At 38.8% G+C, this 16,806-nt stretch overlaps 1 protein-coding gene and 1 long non-coding RNA gene across 9 annotated transcripts in view; one reads left to right on the top strand and one right to left on the bottom strand.

Annotated features, from left to right (window-relative positions):
- LOC111559515 overlaps positions 1-13,701 on the bottom strand; it is a 35,832-nt gene extending 22,131 nt beyond the window's left edge. For both annotated transcript variants that reach the window (XR_002740520.2, XR_002740519.2), the window contains exon 1: positions 11,952-13,701. This is a non-coding gene — a long non-coding RNA (uncharacterized LOC111559515). The remainder of the gene's footprint in view (positions 1-11,951) is intronic.
- Positions 1-16,806, top strand: part of IGF2BP3 (insulin like growth factor 2 mRNA binding protein 3) — a 151,797-nt gene that overhangs the window by 109,708 nt on the left and 25,283 nt on the right. For all 7 annotated transcript variants that reach the window (XM_019825602.3, XM_003982846.5, XM_045052498.1 and 4 more), the window contains 5 exons: positions 5,721-6,002; positions 10,054-10,188; positions 11,449-11,571; positions 13,701-13,836; positions 15,415-15,540. In XM_019825602.3, coding sequence (XP_019681161.1) covers positions 5,721-6,002; positions 10,054-10,188; positions 11,449-11,571; positions 13,701-13,836; positions 15,415-15,540 — 802 coding nt within the window. The remainder of the gene's footprint in view (positions 1-5,720; positions 6,003-10,053; positions 10,189-11,448; positions 11,572-13,700; positions 13,837-15,414; positions 15,541-16,806) is intronic.

The following is a 16,806-nucleotide window of genomic DNA, read 5'->3' as shown; positions in this document are numbered from 1 at the left end:
ACTGCCTCTTTATTACTGAAACCTCTATGGTTGCCACTTTTAAGAGGATTCTTCAGTAAGGCTATGTCTCTAAAAATTTAACATGGAAATCTCTGCCACCTTCTGGCTAAGAAAAATGAAGGTTAATAATTAATACATTACTAGGAGATATATATATTTGTTTTAATCTTAAGTCTTTACTGATTCGTTAAAATAATTTTTAAAATGGGTAAAAAATGAGGAAAACTTTTAAAGAACCATTAAAAACAGAAGTACATATTTTAGTACTGTTTCTTAGAGCAAGACAAGCTCTAAGATCTCTAGATCTGGGTCTCTAGATCACCTATTTCCTCTGTGTTCTGGGGACACTTAGATAACACAGTCAAGGACAGACCTTACTCATTCGAAGGTTTGTAATGTGTGACAAAAAAAATAACCCTTCAGAATTTGTAGGCATTTAGTTCTTATGCTTTCTTTTCTTTAGGATTTTTTAAAAGTTTTTGTTTGTTTTGTTTGGTTGTTGTTGTTGAGATAGAGAGCAGGAGCAGGGGAGGAGCAGAGAGAGACACACACAGGATCCCAAGCAGGCTCTGCACTGTCAGCACAGAGCCTGATGTGGGTGTGAACTCAAGAACCTCGAGATCATGACCTGAACCAAAATCAAGAGTCGGATGCTTAACCGACTGACCACCCAGGTGCTCCTAGGGTTCTTATTTCTGATGTTTATTTGTTTGTTAGAGAATAGGAATACAGTCTATAGTTTGAAGCTGTCATTGCAGATGCTTTACATCCATTTGAAGGAGTTTTTGAAATAATATGACTGATGGCTAAGGGGGAGGAAATTTATCTTTATGAAAATTATGTAAATAGAAGATTTTGGGAAAAGAAATGACTGATGAAGCAGTGAGACAGTGGAATTTCTTGTTATTTTGCCATTCAGAGATAACACTGTTAAATTTGCCATCAAGTTTAGTAGACATTGTCCCATGTCCTAACTTAATTAAAAAGTGACAAAGGTAATTTTGTAGAGTTTTGCAGATTGTCTTGCCATTAACTGTATTTATACCATTTGTAATCTCTGTGTAGTATTTTTGTCCCTGCTGCAGTCTTATGTGTCTAGTCCTCTACTGCACATCTAGGTTGCTTGCAGTTACCTTTCCCCCTTTAGAACCATTTTGGTAATAAATGCCTTTGTGTATAAATATTTAGGTTGCATCCCTGCAATGTTATTACCAGATATTTAGTAATTAAAAAAAAATTTTTTTATGTTTGTTTATTTTTGAGAGAGCACGAGCAGGAGAAAGGCAAGAGAGAGAGGGAGAGACACAGAATCTGAGGCAGGCTTCAGGCTCCAAGCTGTCGGCACAGAGCCCGATGCAGGGCTTGAACTCACGAAACTGTGAGATCATGACCTGAGCTGAAGTTGGATGCTTAACCAGCTGAGCCACCCAGGCACCCCAAAGTGTAGTAGTTATTCATGAATTGTGCCTCAAACTCTTATTCTTGCTACAAGGAAAAAACAGAACTGTGTGACGTTTTCATAACGGCTAAACCTCATTTTGTGAGGAACTGTGTGATATATAATAGTGAGGTCTGGAATTTTAGAGTTGAAGGAGACCATAAATCTAATCTTTTACTTTTGTCAGCGAGAAGGCTAATGCCAAACAAGAAAAAGACCTTTCCAAGTTACTTGGCTACTTACTGTTTAAGTTGAAATAGAATTCTGGTCCCTGGTCCATCTTCTTTTGTACTGCTCAGAACTGTATGCATTTACCCTTGGACAAGTTGAACTTCTCTGGGCCTCAGTTCTTCTTTCTCTCTCTTCCTCATCATTGACTTAAACCACTTAGTCTCTCTCTCATGGTCCTTTCAGCTCTATGCTGTGACCCACCCCGGTAAACTTTTTATCGATACAATTAAGTGCTACCAGCTAGCAAAACTACTTAGGACCTTCTGAATAACCCTTAAAACCACATCAGAGCAGTCTTGTAATGATGGGAAACAGGATCCTGAGTAATGTACTTGTTGGATAAACATCTTTGAGTTCAGTTGAACTGAAATACATGTGTTTTGAGTAATTATGATAATTGTTTATCACACATCTTACATATATAGTAGGTTTGGTGAAAATATTATAATGTTGGCCCCATGGACTCGGCAGACCACCAGATGACATAGCTGAAATTCAAACTTCAGGCATAAAAAGACGACAGCAGTTGACCTAAAATTCAAACACTTAGAATCTTTAATCATAAGGAAGCCATTGCTCACAGTTAGGTTACTCCTATCCCTTTTTGGCTGTGTCCAAGTTTGGAGCACTGTGGTTTGAGGGGTCCAGGATTCTATTTAGTTGGCAATTAGACAGTAGGATACACAGAGTATGTGCTGAATGCTCCCTGCTGGGAGCAGTCTGAGTCTGGAGTGTTTGAGACCTAGGCCGTACACAGATTTACTGGAGCCCTGTGCTGTCTGGCTTTCTGAGTGAGAGAGTTTTTTCTTGTTCCCTCTGAGAAAAATCTCCTTTTAAAGTAAAACATAGAAGTTTGGGAGTTATTTTCTGCTAAGTTGAGAGAGTGGTTTCTTGGGGGCCATACAAGTATAGATAGCTCTATACTTAGAAGTGGCTGGTAATTTACATATATATATATATATATATATATATATATATATATATATATGTTTAACCCCATTAGAGAAGGGGTCTATGTCTGTATGGTCCTCTCTCTCCAAAAATCAATTCTTTACCTTTTTTTTGTAGCATTACTGACTTATTTCCACAAATTTTACTTATTTTCTTCTGAAGCTGGCAATACTCAAGTGTGTAGTGGGAAAAAGGGTATTACAGCAAACTATATTGCCTTTATGCCCATAGATATCGTTGATTCCTTCATTAGGTTCAGCTTCTCTCAGGTTTTAAGAACCTTCAGTGATCTATTTTACCATGGCCTTTGAAAAGGTTTAAAGTTGCTTTTAGTGAATACCTAATTGGTTGAAACTTGGGCAGTTCCAACTTTTATAAGTTTACATCATAATTGTTGATAAAAATTCTCAGCTGTTGTAATCCTTTAGAAATAACCAAAATATTTTATGGTCCTTAATCCACATTTTCCTTAAGAAAAAAGAGGAGAGGGAGAAGGAAAGAAACAATGTGTTCATTTAAGGTTCTGTTACAAAAGCATTGATAAAAGAATTTGTGCTGTGTATCTGCCATCAGCCTGTGAAACTCAAGAAAAGAATGTCCTGTGAAATAGAAATCACTGAGAAATATTCTAAGATATACTGTATTTGGGGAAAAAAAGCAAGACCTAAAACTATCTTAACTCAATTATGCTTTTACTTTGTAGGCATTTTAAAGTAATTTTTAATTAAAAAATGAATGTGCAGTATTATTGATAATCTAGAAGCCACACTCTGTTCTTTCCTCTATGTGTGTTCAGATATATATGTGTGTATTTGTGGGTATAATTCATAAATTTTCTTACCAGTTTTATTGAGAAATAATTGACCTACAGCACTGTGTAAGTTTAAGGTGCAGGCACAATGATGTAAATATATTATGAAATGATTACCAATGTAAATTAGTTAACACCTGTCATCTCATACACAAAAGAGGTTTTTCCTTGAGATGAGAATGTGCAGAATCTACTCTTGTAACAACTTTCAAATACACCAAAAGCACAGATAACTGTTACTGTGTTGTACATTATACTCCTAGTACTTATTTTAAAACTGGAAATATTTACCTCTTTTTAAAGATGTTTTAAAAATTTGAGTATAGTTGACTTACCAAGTTATGTTAGTTTCAGGTTCAGTTATGCTTTTAAAGAGGGCACTGAACACAGGCACACGTGTATAAACGTATGGAAAATACTGGTCCATTTGCAGATGTTATCATAGTTAACAATGATTCTGGGAAGTGTCTGGGGTGGGGGGTGGTGGTGATGGGGACAGACAAAGCTCTGTTCGATTGTGATCTCTTAGGAGTTCACTCGTGTGCTAGGCACTGTGGGATAGCCATGAAACAGGGGATTCAAGTAAACAGAGGGCAGAATTCTGGGTCCTGAGAGCAAGCAGCATGCCTTGTCTGGTTGCCTAGGCCCGTCTTGCAATTCCGTGCTTCTGGTGCCCTTTTTGGTGCTAGGATCATCATCATCATCTTCTTTTTTCCCCCCTTTCCATTCACGTCAGAAACTGAATCTGCAGATAAGGAAGGCAGTATGTGAACCAGAAATGATAACTCTGGGCAACTAGAGAGAAACTGCTTCATTCCCGTTTCTTTGGTTTTGTTTTTTCCCTTGCCAGGGCTGAACTCCGTGCCCATTGGGACAGAATCTGAGCAAAGAATTTGAAGTAACCCTAGAGAAAAAGTGTGGGATCTTTGTTTTTAATTTTGTTGTGTACTGGGGAGTGTATATTCTTAGGAGTATTTATGTGCTTTTGAAATCTTGGCCATATCTTTTCTATCAATTTTTTTGTTGAGTTATCCACTTAGAAAATAGGTAAGGTACAACACAAAAATGTAGATGAGTCTCATGAGATGCGAGACATGATACTATATAACGTGTACTCATATGTACTTACTTGTATAGAATTTTAAAACAGGCAGAATTAATCTATGGTGTTAGAAATCTAGGGGAGGGGAAATTACTGAAAAATGCCCTGATGGGGCATTTGGGGCATTGGTACATCCTAGTTCTGGATCTGGATATGTACATTCACCTCGAGGTGTATGCTTAAGTGTGGGTACTTTTCTGTAATGAGGTTTAAAAATGAAGAAAAAAGTAGAGCTTCTCTCAAAATAGAGAGATGGGTGGGTAAATGGATGCATGCATGGATAGATAAAGTAGAAAATAGCTTCATTTGCTTTTTTTGATTCACTAGCACCCCTGCCTCTGCCGCAAATCAGATCATAAATTCCACAGGGTCAGGGACTGCTTTTTTCTCAGAGACTTGCTCATGAACTGCTGAGAATTTATTGACTGACTGATTAGCCTAAGTATTAATTTGTATGTGTCTCCCATGAGTGCTTTAGGGATATTTGTCCTGCAATTCTTAAAATGTTTTAATATTTTTATTTTTCTTTCTTTTTTTTTTTTTTTCAACATTTATTTATTTTTGGGACAGAGAGAGACAGAGCATGAACGGGGGAGGGGCAGAGAGAGAGGGAGACACAGAATCGGAAACAGGCTCCAGGCTCTGAGCCATCAGCCCAGAGCCTGACGCGGGGCTCGAACTCACAGACCGCGAGATCGTGACCTGGCTGAAGTCAGATGCTTAACCGACTGCGCCACCCAGGCGCCCCAAATATTTTTATTTTTCAAGAGGGTGAAGTGGGGGATGTACATATTTCTAACATCTTTTCCATTCTGATTTGGAAAAACCAGACAAGACAGACTGTCCACTCACTTCTTTGAAGTTTAGGTACTCATAAGCTGTTATCAACCTCACGCGTAATACCATTTTTAATCAAAGTCTGTTGATTAACCTTTTTTATTTTCTATTTTTCATTGGTAAGTGGCAAATATGTTCCCTTTGGAAACTTGGTCTTCTACACGTGCGCATGTGTCTGTGTGTTTGGGGGTTGGATTGTATGTGTTCGGAGTTTACTACTTGCTCAGTGGCTTTGTTCAGAATTTTTAGAAGTGGTAATCCAGAGTGGAAAGAGATGGGTATTGCTTTGCTGAAAGGTTTATATATAACTCAATTTCTCTTCCCATACTCTGCTCCTTGTCATCTTCCAGAGCTTTAGACAAACTAAATGGATTCCAGTTGGAGAGCTTCACATTGAAAGTGGCCTACATCCCTGATGAAATGGCTGCCCAGCAGAACCCCTCACAGCAGCCCCGGGGTCGTCGTGGGTTTGGGCAGAGGGGCTCATCGAGGCAGGGATCTCCAGGATCCATCTCCAAGCAGAAACCGTGTGACTTGCCTCTGCGCCTGCTGGTCCCTACCCAATTTGTTGGAGCCATCATAGGAAAAGAAGGTGCCACCATTCGGAACATTACCAAACAGACTCAGTCAAAGTGAGTATTGGTGAGGCTGCAGTGGATGTTAATATTTTCCCCTTTGACTTTTAATAACAGTAAGTTGTTCGGTACTTGATGTCTTTCTGAGTGTGGCCGTGATTCCTCCTTGTACAGTATTTGGGAATCTGGAAAAACCTTGTGATTTGATAATCTGAGGCAAAACCTTAATCTCAAAGAGAACTTCAAATTTGCACACATAAATGGAAAACAAATGATACCTAATCCACTTCTGATGAGGGAGGCACTGGCGAATAAAAGGGCCACTACTTGCCTATTCTCTACTCCCCTATCCCTGTCCCCAGTCCTACCCCCAGTGATACCTGCCTTCAGTGTTTTTGGAAGTAATTTTCTGGGTCCAGTACAGACGTAGTTTTTCAATCATGCTTTATGTCGGTAAAGAATCATTCAGTTTATGGTCCAAATTTACCCCATAATTAAGCCATGTGGTTGGATTGGCTTATTCTTTAGGATGTTAATTTGATAGTTTTAATATGCAAATTTTAAGGGATTGGAGATTGTCCATTAAACATTGGAGCTAGCTTTGCAGCAGTAGAAAGCAAGAGCTGTGTGTTTTTATTTATGACGGTAGCCCCAGTGCTGAGCACATTGTCTGCTAGGTAGAAGACTCTCATATTTATATCAAATGAATGAAATGACTGTATGTAAATTACACTTAGTGCCCTTAAAATACATCTAAGATACTCTTTAAAAGTTTCAGTGCATTATATGTTGATTTGCTTATTAACCATCCTGTTAGGCTCTGTGTGGATCTTTTGACCCAAAGGAGCTTGACAATGAACTGTCCTCACCCCTTGTTCTGTAAAGTGCACTAAGCACCTCTCTGGGGACAGTGGCTGCCATAGTTAGCGCACTGGAGAGAGGTGGCCGTGTCATTGTACACAACAATGGAAATGGAAATGTCCTTGGACCAGCTACGAAGATGAATGGATTATTTTGTGTTTTAAATTTGTAAGTAAAGTAAGGAAAATGACTTTATTTTATGTGGTCCATGGAGTTAAGCAGTCTTTTTCTGAAAGTACAGCTATGGTACTATGTAGGTCTTGATTATGTATGTTTGTTCCCCTGAGCTTAACAGGATATTCATATTTATCGCAGGCACCATGCCAGTGTTGAACTAGCTGACTCATTTCTCCTGCAGAAGCAAAATGAGCTGTGTTTGGTGGTGGTTGCATGCCCACTCTACCTGCACGGTGATGTCTGATCCTGCCCTCCCTCCCCCTGCTTTGAAGCAGGAAATGTGGGATACTGGTAACCTTTGTGTTAAACCAGTGGTCTTTGACTTCATAATGTAGGGAGTGGGGAAGTTTTAATCTTAAATTTGCCTGGTTTTAATATTGAAATGGAAGGGCTCCTTGCTTTCCTTTATCCACTGTTACCTGCAGAAACTAATTATTAAATGGTTTCCCTTCCTTGTCCTGTGGCAGATTAGAGTTATTCTTTTAAAGCTACTCATTTCCTTGTCAGAGGAAAGAGCTTCTATGAATTAAATTGAACTGTTTGTTTTATTAAGGCAGGAAGATGGAGGATGGAAAGGGAAGGGAAGCAATTTTTGTTATATCCGATGATTCATTTGCAGAGTTCTGCCAGTGGATTTAATTAACTCTTGGCCATTGAAACTAGTCATTATTAGATCTTCTGTTTCTGGAATGGTCTCAGAGGGCTACCCTGATCTATAAAGCAATATTCCCTTCTCTCAGAGGATCAGAGTTTAGTAATCCTTAACACGGGTGAATGGGTGGAAATAAACTAGATTAACATTTTACCTACTACAACATAAGCAATACTTAACAGTGATTGGGAATTGAAATAGTGGTTTGGAAAGATAGTTCCTGAGATTGGGACTTAACCTGAAATATTTTTTTAAATTATTTCTAGACAGCTCTTATTTGTTTAATTTCTACATTGCCTTTTTTTTTTTTTTTAAAGGTTCTGGAAATGTTTTTAAATTTAAGTATAGTTAAGGTACAGTATTATTTTCAGGTGTATAGTACCATGATTGAGCAATTGTACATACTACTCAGTGCTTATCATGATAATATATTCTTTTTTTAAATTTTTTATTTTTATTTATTTATTTTTTTTAATTTTTTTTTCAACGTTTATTTATTTTTGGGACAGAGAGAGACAGAGCATGAACAGGGGAGGGGCAGAGAGAGAGGGAGACAGAATCGGAAACAGGGTCCAGGCTCTGAGCCATCAGCCCAGAGCCCGACGCGGGGCTTGAACTCAGGAACCGCGAGATCGTGACCTGGCTGAAGTCGGACGCTTAACCGACTGCGCCACCCAGGCGCCCTGATAATATATTCTTAATATTACTCCTTTATCTCACCCATCACCCCATCTCCTCATTGCCCTTTAAATTCAGAGATGAATCTTCAGGTTTCAAACATTTAGAAAAATGAAATGCAAACCTTGACTTTATTGGTGTGGTGAAGCAGCCGTTCTTAAGGCCAGGAGTTGTGTAGCTCTTCTAGTGTTTGAATGGCCAGAGGGACTCACAAGTATTTAATTTTCTCCAAACACACTTTTTCAGATAATTTTCTTTCTTGTACTTCTTAAACGACAGAAGACTCACTTTGTATTTAATTAAAAATAAGCGTGCACATTTTTAAAAAGGGGGCGGTTACCTTTCATCTTATCCCTGGAAGTATTGTTAAGTTGGGAATCTGTCTTTATAGGACTTATTCCTTGTATCTGCTAACATGGGTAGCTTTAAAAGAGAAATCCTAGGGTGCCTGGGTGGCTCAGTCGGTTAAGTGTCTGACTTCTGCTCAGGTCACGATCTTAGTTTGTGGTTTTGAGCCCCGCATCGGGCTCTGTGCTGACAGCTTGGAGCCTGCTTCAGATTCTTTGTCTCCCTCTCTCTTTGCCCCTCCCCGGCTTGCCCTCTGTCTCTCTCTTAAAAGTGAATAAACATTAAAAAAAAAAAAAAAAAAAGAAAAAAAAAGAAACCTTATCATATGTATTGTTTCTTCTTTCATGTAAGATGAAGGACCTCTTACTGTGTTGGTACCTGTAACTTCACAACATGTTTTTTAAATTACTTTTTTACTTAAACTTTAACCAGTCCAGTATTGGTTTCAGGAGTAGAATTCAGTGATTCATCACTTATATACAGTACCCACTTGTGGCTCATCACCACAAGTGCCCTCCTTAATATCCATCACCTGTCTAGCCCATCACCTGTCTAGCCCATCCCCCACCAACCGCCCTTCATCAACCCATAGTTTGCTGCCTATCATTAAGAGTCTCTCATGGGGCACCTGGGTGGCTCAGTCAGTTAAGCGTCCAGCTTCGGCTCAGGTCATGATCTCATAGTTCGTGAGTTTGAGCCCTGCATCGGGCTCTGTACTGACAGCTCAGAGCCTGGAGCCTGCTTGGGATTCTGTGTCTGTCTGTCTCTCTCTCTCTCTGCCCCTTCCCCTCCCCCTCCCCCACTCGTGCTCTGTCTCTATTTCAATAAATGAATAAGCATTAAAAAATTAAAAAAAAAAGTCTCTTGTGGTTTGTTTCCCTCTGTTATCTCCCTGCCCCCTTCCCATACATTCATCTGTTTTGTTTCTTAAATTCTACATATGAGTGAAAATCATAAGGTATTTGTCTATTGACTTATTTCGCTTAGCATAATACATTCTAGTTCCATCCACGTCATTGCAAATGCAAGATTTCATTGTTTTTGATGGGGTAATATTGCACTGTGTATATATATACCACATGTTCTTTATCCTACATCAGTTGATAGATATTTGGGCTCTCTCCTTAGTTTGGCTAATGTTGATACTGCTGCTACAAACATTAGGATGCATCCATCAAATCTTTATTTCTGTGTCCTTTGGGATAAATACTTAATAGTGCAGTTGCTGGGTTGTAGGGTAGTTCTATTTTTAGTTTTTTGAGGAACCTCCATACTTGTCTCCAGAGTGGCTGCACCAGTTTGCTTTCCTGTTACTTTGAAGTTGATATTCCAGACTCTGTATATGTGAATACATGCTTACAGTTCTCCTTTTCTCCTTGTGCTCACTGTAAGAATCGATGTCCATCGTAAAGAGAATGCAGGTGCTGCTGAGAAGTCCATTACTATCCTCTCTACCCCTGAAGGGACCTCTGCGGCTTGTAAATCTATTCTGGAGATTATGCATAAGGAAGCTCAAGATATAAAATTGTGAGTAAAGAGGATTAAGCTGTGAAGAGGTTGATACTTATGCTGCTTTATTTTGGACTTCTATGACAGAATTCTTAGGCATTGTCAACAAACAGGGCAGTGCTGTCCTGAAGAGCTGTGGTGGTAGGTACTCCTGAGTTGGTTATAAAGTAGAAGTCTTTTAAGTATTTTATTTTCAATCATGTTTGGATATGGGGTGGTTGGTATTAATGGGGAGAGTCTAGCTGTAGGAGAAGGCACCTATGGGATAGGAAGCCCACCTGAGAACCAAGAAATCTTCTTGGGATTTACTGAAAATGGGCCTCAAACCCTGACTCCCTTACTCGAAGCCCATGGGAGCTCTGTTCTTATTGTCTGCCCAGCCCTACTCTGCAGCAGCGGGGAGTATAGAGGTGGAGAAATCTCTAATCCTGTGCTAAGGCAAACTGGAGATTTATTTGGGTGTTTGAGGTTGAAACTCTAAATGCCTGTTCCACAAGAACTTTGAACAGAGGTTAGGTTCTATGCCACTTGAGCTTATAGCACAACACTCTCCTAAAAGGAGAGAGCAGACTAAGGTACTGGAGTTAGCCTGGGGACCTAATCACTAGCACTTAATTTGTAGGGACCTTTAATATGTATTAAAAGTATTTTAGTTGTAAGATGTTACATGTAGCTTTGTTATAAGTTCATAATTCTTTAAAAAAAAAAAAAATTCGGAAAGGCTCACCATCCAGATAATGCCGGTGATATTTTTCAGCAGTGATATGTATCACTTGGAAATTCAGAAAGGTACACAATGAAAAGTGAAAGCCCCCCTTCCTGCTCTTATACTCGTCCCCTAAAGAGTAATCACTGTTGAGTTTCTTCTGTTCCCTTCTGTAAATTGTGCATGTATCTCTAGGAATGTAGTTCACAATTTATAATAAAATCCTATTGTTTTGCATTTGTACATTGTGTTCTGGTATTGGGGATTTAGGGATGTGGGTTTGAGTAAGAGGTGTTTTCAATGAGCTAACAGTCTACCTTGGAAGATATTCCCTGAGATGCATGGAAGAAAGTGGTTTTAAAAGTTACCTTCAAATACTTGTTGTTGTTTTTTTTGCCCCCTCTATTCATGCATTGCTAGAATGGAGGTCAGTGGACTTTAAACTCAACCTAGCATAATGCTTCCTATATCGTAGGTAAGAAGTAAATGTGTAATGAATGGATATTGTCTTTTTACCCAAGAGAAGGTTTACTTCTCCTGATTGCATGACCTTTTTCTTTCTTTATTTACAGCACAGAAGAGATTCCCTTGAAGATTTTAGCCCATAATAACTTTGTAGGCCGTCTTATTGGTAAGGAAGGAAGAAACCTTAAAAAAATTGAGCAAGACACTGACACTAAAATCACGATATCTCCGTAAGTGCTGCCTTGCTTTCTTTGAGTTAGAAATTTTTCTAGCGCTGTGAAGCTGTGGGTTGTGTATTATACAGAGCCGCTCCCATCTTTCAGGAGTTTGAGCTACCCTCTACCAACATACTTTTTTTTGTTTCTCCAACTTAATCTACTACCTACTATCCGTGTCTAACGCATATTGAAAGCATTATCTTTTCCTCCTAAAGAGGCAGAAAGCACTACTAAATACTTTACATTCATACTTTCTAGCTGAAGTCTTGGTCAGATTTACTGATCACTACTCCCACAGTTGAAATAAGTAACCCAATTTATTATCCACTGCTGTGTAACAAATTATCCCAACATTTGACAGCTTGAAACAATAGTAAACATTTATTGCTCACCTAGTTTCTGTGGGTCAAGAATGCAGAAGCAGCTTAACTGGGTGTTTCTGGCTTGGGGTCACTTGATGTTGCTGAGAAGTTCATGCTGACTGTTGATGTGAGGCCTTAGCACATGGTCCTCTCCCCAGGGCTGCTTGGGTGTCTTTAGGACAGTGGTAGCTGTCTTCCCCCAGAGTGGATTATCCAAGAAAGAGCAAGATGGAAGTGACAATGTCTTTTATAACACAGCCTCAGAAGTCACACTCTATCATTTTTTCTAGTATGATTGACACAGGTCATCTCTCTTCAGTGTGAGAGAGGACTGGGCCCACTGGGGAGTAGGTCATCTTGGAAGCTGGCTGTCACACCTTGGGTCTATGAATGCTCTGAAATTGTATGGAAAGGTTTCCCTTTCTGGGGGTAACTATTCTTTACATCACAGTACCCAAAAAAGATGAGGTGAGAGGAGATTGATGAACTAAGGAAAAATGCTAAGGAAAGACAGGCAGCATGTTCATGCAGCAAGGAGTTTTCAAAGAAGGGAGTGGTAGGAAATAGGAAAGTCCTGCTTGATTGTAAAAAAAAAAAAAAAAAAAACAAACAAACAAAAAACACAGAGTGTCTTGAATTTTACACCCCAAAATGAGAGGGTTTTCAGAGAAAAAAATCTTAAAAGCTATTGTAAAGCAGCTATTAGAAAAAAGCTAATATAAAATGCTTGGCAGGGAGAGGTGGGTTGAGACCAGAGATGAGAAATACACTTTTTCAGTCTAAGACAAATAGTCTTCCTTGTGTAGATGTTTATATTTTTAGCAAATAAGAGAAAAGGTTAAGGAATAATAACCCATTCATCTGGCTCAAGTTGAGCTTATGGCGTTCTGCTAAGTAGTGAAAATGAGGATTTTAACTCTACAATTACGAAGGAGAGCTCTACCAGTTTTCCATATCCTTTCAATCTATGTACTTAGTCTTGTTTTCCATGGTTAAGAATCTCCCATTGCTTTCCTCTCAAGGCTGTTGAGTGGCTCAGGCTCAGGCAGTCTCAATTGTCATCTCAGTGGATTATGAAGCTTCAGCAGAATCTTGGTCAAGCCGAGGGTTTCTGAATACTGCTAAGGCCTTCTAATGTAGGGTCTATATGGTCATCAAGGGATCATGTTTTTAATTTAGTCAAGACACATTGATTTATGTTATTTTCTCCAGCTTACTTTAAACTCTAAAATTACTGGCAAAAAGTAAGTTTAGACACATGAATTCTGGTTTGCCTTTTCGGAATATTTCCATGTTTATTTCTTGCTGGTGACCCAGAAAATGCAATTGCATGAGACTGCCAATTATGTTTAGAATTGGTCCACGCAGTCTAGGAACATCCTTATTAAAGTTTTTGTACATCTGGTTCTTGGTTTCCACTAAAACCGTACACCCCTGTGATCATTTTCTTTACATTTCACTGTTGAATTGTTGTGAAAAAAGTTCACTTAAGTGGTCAAGAAGTACACTGTGTTTCAAACATGGACTTAAGTGAACTGTGTACACCCAGTAATTTCTGTTGAGAAGACTGGAGGGGAAGTATTTTCTTCGGCAGCTTTACAGTTCTTGGATTCCTATCTTTTGGGGCTTACTCATTTTTCATCATGTCTGACCACCCACTTTTACATACTGCCAGCCACCACAGTTGGGTTTTAATTGCCATCTGTGGCTGGACTGTTATTAACTGTCTTCCTCCTGTAATTTCCATTCTTTTTCTTTTCCCTCTTTTTCATTCTGCAGATTGCAGGAATTGACGCTGTATAATCCAGAGCGCACCATTACAGTTAAAGGCAACGTTGAAACATGTGCCAAAGCTGAGGAAGAGATCATGAAGAAAATCAGGGAGTCTTATGAAAATGATATTGCTTCTATGAATGTTAGTTTTAATATGGAGGGCATGCCTTTATTTTGATGAACAGTTAAAAGATGTTTTCAATTGCATTAATCCTGATGTTGTTAATGGTGGCAGCATTAGATGTAGTTTCTAATTGATTTTTAGCACCATAGTGAGTGTGCCGTGGGATAGTTTGGAAGACCACAGGCTTTGACATCAGGTTTGGCTCTCTGTGATTTTAGCAAATAGTATAGTCTTGGAGCCTTAGCTTCCTTATCTGTTAAATAAGGCTAATACTTTCCTAAAAAAAGATGAGTATCTTCTGCACAATGTTAATTTGAAGATTAGTAGAGTAGGAACGTGGGCTTAAGAGGTACATGAACTGGGTTTGAGTCCTAGTTCAACCACTGATTAGCTGCAGCTCTGTTCTCTTGGACAACTTACCTGTTCTCCAAGCATTGGTTTCTTCATCTGTGAAATGGGGCTGTTGTGCCTACATTGAATGCTTATTAGGACTGGGATTATAATAGATACCACGCATATAAAAGCAACTGTTAAGAGTTCAAATTTTAATTTTAATTTGGTTAGTCATAAACCTTGGCATTAAAACAACTAAAAATGACAAAATAATCTGTGTAGAGCAATGAAGGCAATTAAAGTGAATTGCTGACCTTCCTGAGTGGATGGAATGGTGCAGAAAATGTAACATGTCTGTAGTCCATTTTGAATTTTTAAGTAAATGAGAAAAACACTCCTCGGTTGGGCCTGTCATCTGAAACACTACATGTAAAAGAAGGGAAATATAAAAATAATACCTTTGTGAGAGGAACCTAGAAATATGCTGATCATTTTACCTCCCATGACTGGCTGCCTTATCTACCTTCCCATTATAACTGCTCATCTGATGTTTCAGAGTCAGTTGCGAGTTAATCCAACCATACACCTTTTAAAGAGATTCCCAGGTATGCTCACGTCTCAACTGTCATCTCCACTTCACTTCCTCAGCCCTTATAAAATTCAGCCAACACAAAGTCCTCTTTCTGGCTCCTGGATACACTCCAAAGATATGTCTAGTTGCCATAGTTGTATGGGATGGGACCTGATTGCCAAAGATCTTGACTTTGTTTTAGGCTTTTAGACCCACGACAGCCAAATTTTATCCAAGGAGTAAAGATCTCTTAATAATACCTTTTTCTGTATATCTGGTTTGCTTTTCAGCTTTTCAGCTTTTCAAATCTCGTTTGCTTACTTCTTCTACTAATGCAAGGTTTTCAGTCTGTATTTACTGCGTGCCCATAGCACACAGAGTACATATTTGTCTAAGCACTGTGAGCTGATCATTAAGGAAAGCGAGGGTATGTTGCCTGCTTTGAGAAAGCTAGTGTAGCTTCAGATCCAGGAGGGGGCAAATGAGCACACAGATTTTAACATATCAAGAAATATAAACAGATATGTGCTCAAGTATAATAACATGGAACATCTGCTCTGTTCTAAAATTTGAGTCATAAAATGATTTTTTTAATTTTTTTTTACTAGACAAGGTCACAATCTGAATATTGTCACTTATAATTACACTTGATTTTTTTAAATGTAAAATGAGGGACCTTTTTACTATTGCAGCTTCAAGCACATTTAATTCCTGGATTAAATCTGAATGCCTTGGGTCTGTTCCCACCCACTTCAGGGATGCCACCTCCCACCTCAGGGCCCCCTTCAGCTATGACTCCTCCTTACCCACAGTTTGAGGTAAGATAATGTACCTTGGCTTTCTTTATGGGTGAGCGGGATGCAGTCAGAGGGACACAGTTATTAGACTTTGTTGCTCTCGAGTAGGGTGACATTCGATGCTGATTGTAAAACTTGGTCCCCATGTGATCTATCAGTTGAGAGCCAACACATGCTCTCTAGTTCATATCAGTAGAACCTTCCTACCTACCCCTTTGTAGAAGGGACACGTGAAATATATTCTTTTGAAGTTTTTGGGTAGTAGGGTTGTCACCATGGGCTCTTAAATCTCCAAAGAAAAGTTTGAGACTTTGGGAAGCGGAAAGAAGTTATTTTTAAATGTTGAAAGATAGGACTTTTAAAAGGCTTCCTTCATCTTAAACTTCACCTGGAAGTCAAATGCTTTGAAAGGTCAATAAAAATGTGTTTTCCACTTTGTGCTTTTTAAACAGTGAGCTCCAGCTAGTTGTGCTCATGGGTCTCTTGGTGCGTGTGTATGTGTGCAACCATTAGACAGCTTTTATTTGTTTTGTAAACAGGTAGACTATTAAGGAATCTTATTTTTATATTTATTTCTTAAAAGTAGCATTTTTCTCTGAGGTTGGAAATAGGAGACCAGTAATAGTACAAAAATAATTGCAGTATAACATATACCTTGTAATTTTTTTTTAAAAGTAGTTCACAGTTCTGTTGCATTATCAATGATAATTAGAGGTAGAGAATCATCATGGAAATAACAGCATTCTAGGATCTTCCCTTATGGATTTGTTTTTACATCTCTCCCTTCCTGTTTGACTCTTTCCTTCTATATGCTTTGAGTAGTACCTCCTATTCCAATTCAGGGAAATGTCCAGCTGGAACAGCTTGGGGATTCCAACATAACAGTGCCTAGACTACATGTAGAGTAAAATGCTCCTGGAATTGTACTGATAACAGATTGCTGAGATTGTTCATATTTTATCCCTGTATGAATGAGAATTTCCTAGGCCTGTTTTGAACCACCTGTGTTAGGTGTTGTTTACTTTTGGCCTCTTCTTGTAGTGTTTCTGCTTTTATGGTCAGCAACATTTGCATCTTCCCCTACAACTCACTAGCCACCCTGAACACGTTTGGTCCTGGAAACCATATAACAAAGCCCATTCATCTATGGATAGGCATATCCATAGATTTCAACCCCATGACAGTGTGAATAGATCTATTATGCATTATCTGAAGCTTTCCACCACAGCTAAAGGTGATGTGAAGTAGTTGACATGTTTGTACTTTGATGCTAAAGGGGCTAAGGGA

The sequence above is a fragment of the Felis catus genome, chromosome A2, assembly GCF_018350175.1.
Source record: "Felis catus isolate Fca126 chromosome A2, F.catus_Fca126_mat1.0, whole genome shotgun sequence".
In the NCBI taxonomy this organism is placed as follows: domain Eukaryota; kingdom Metazoa; phylum Chordata; class Mammalia; order Carnivora; family Felidae; genus Felis; species Felis catus.
The sequence above is the reverse complement of the archived record's forward strand: the minus strand, read 5'-3'. Positions and strand labels throughout refer to the sequence as shown.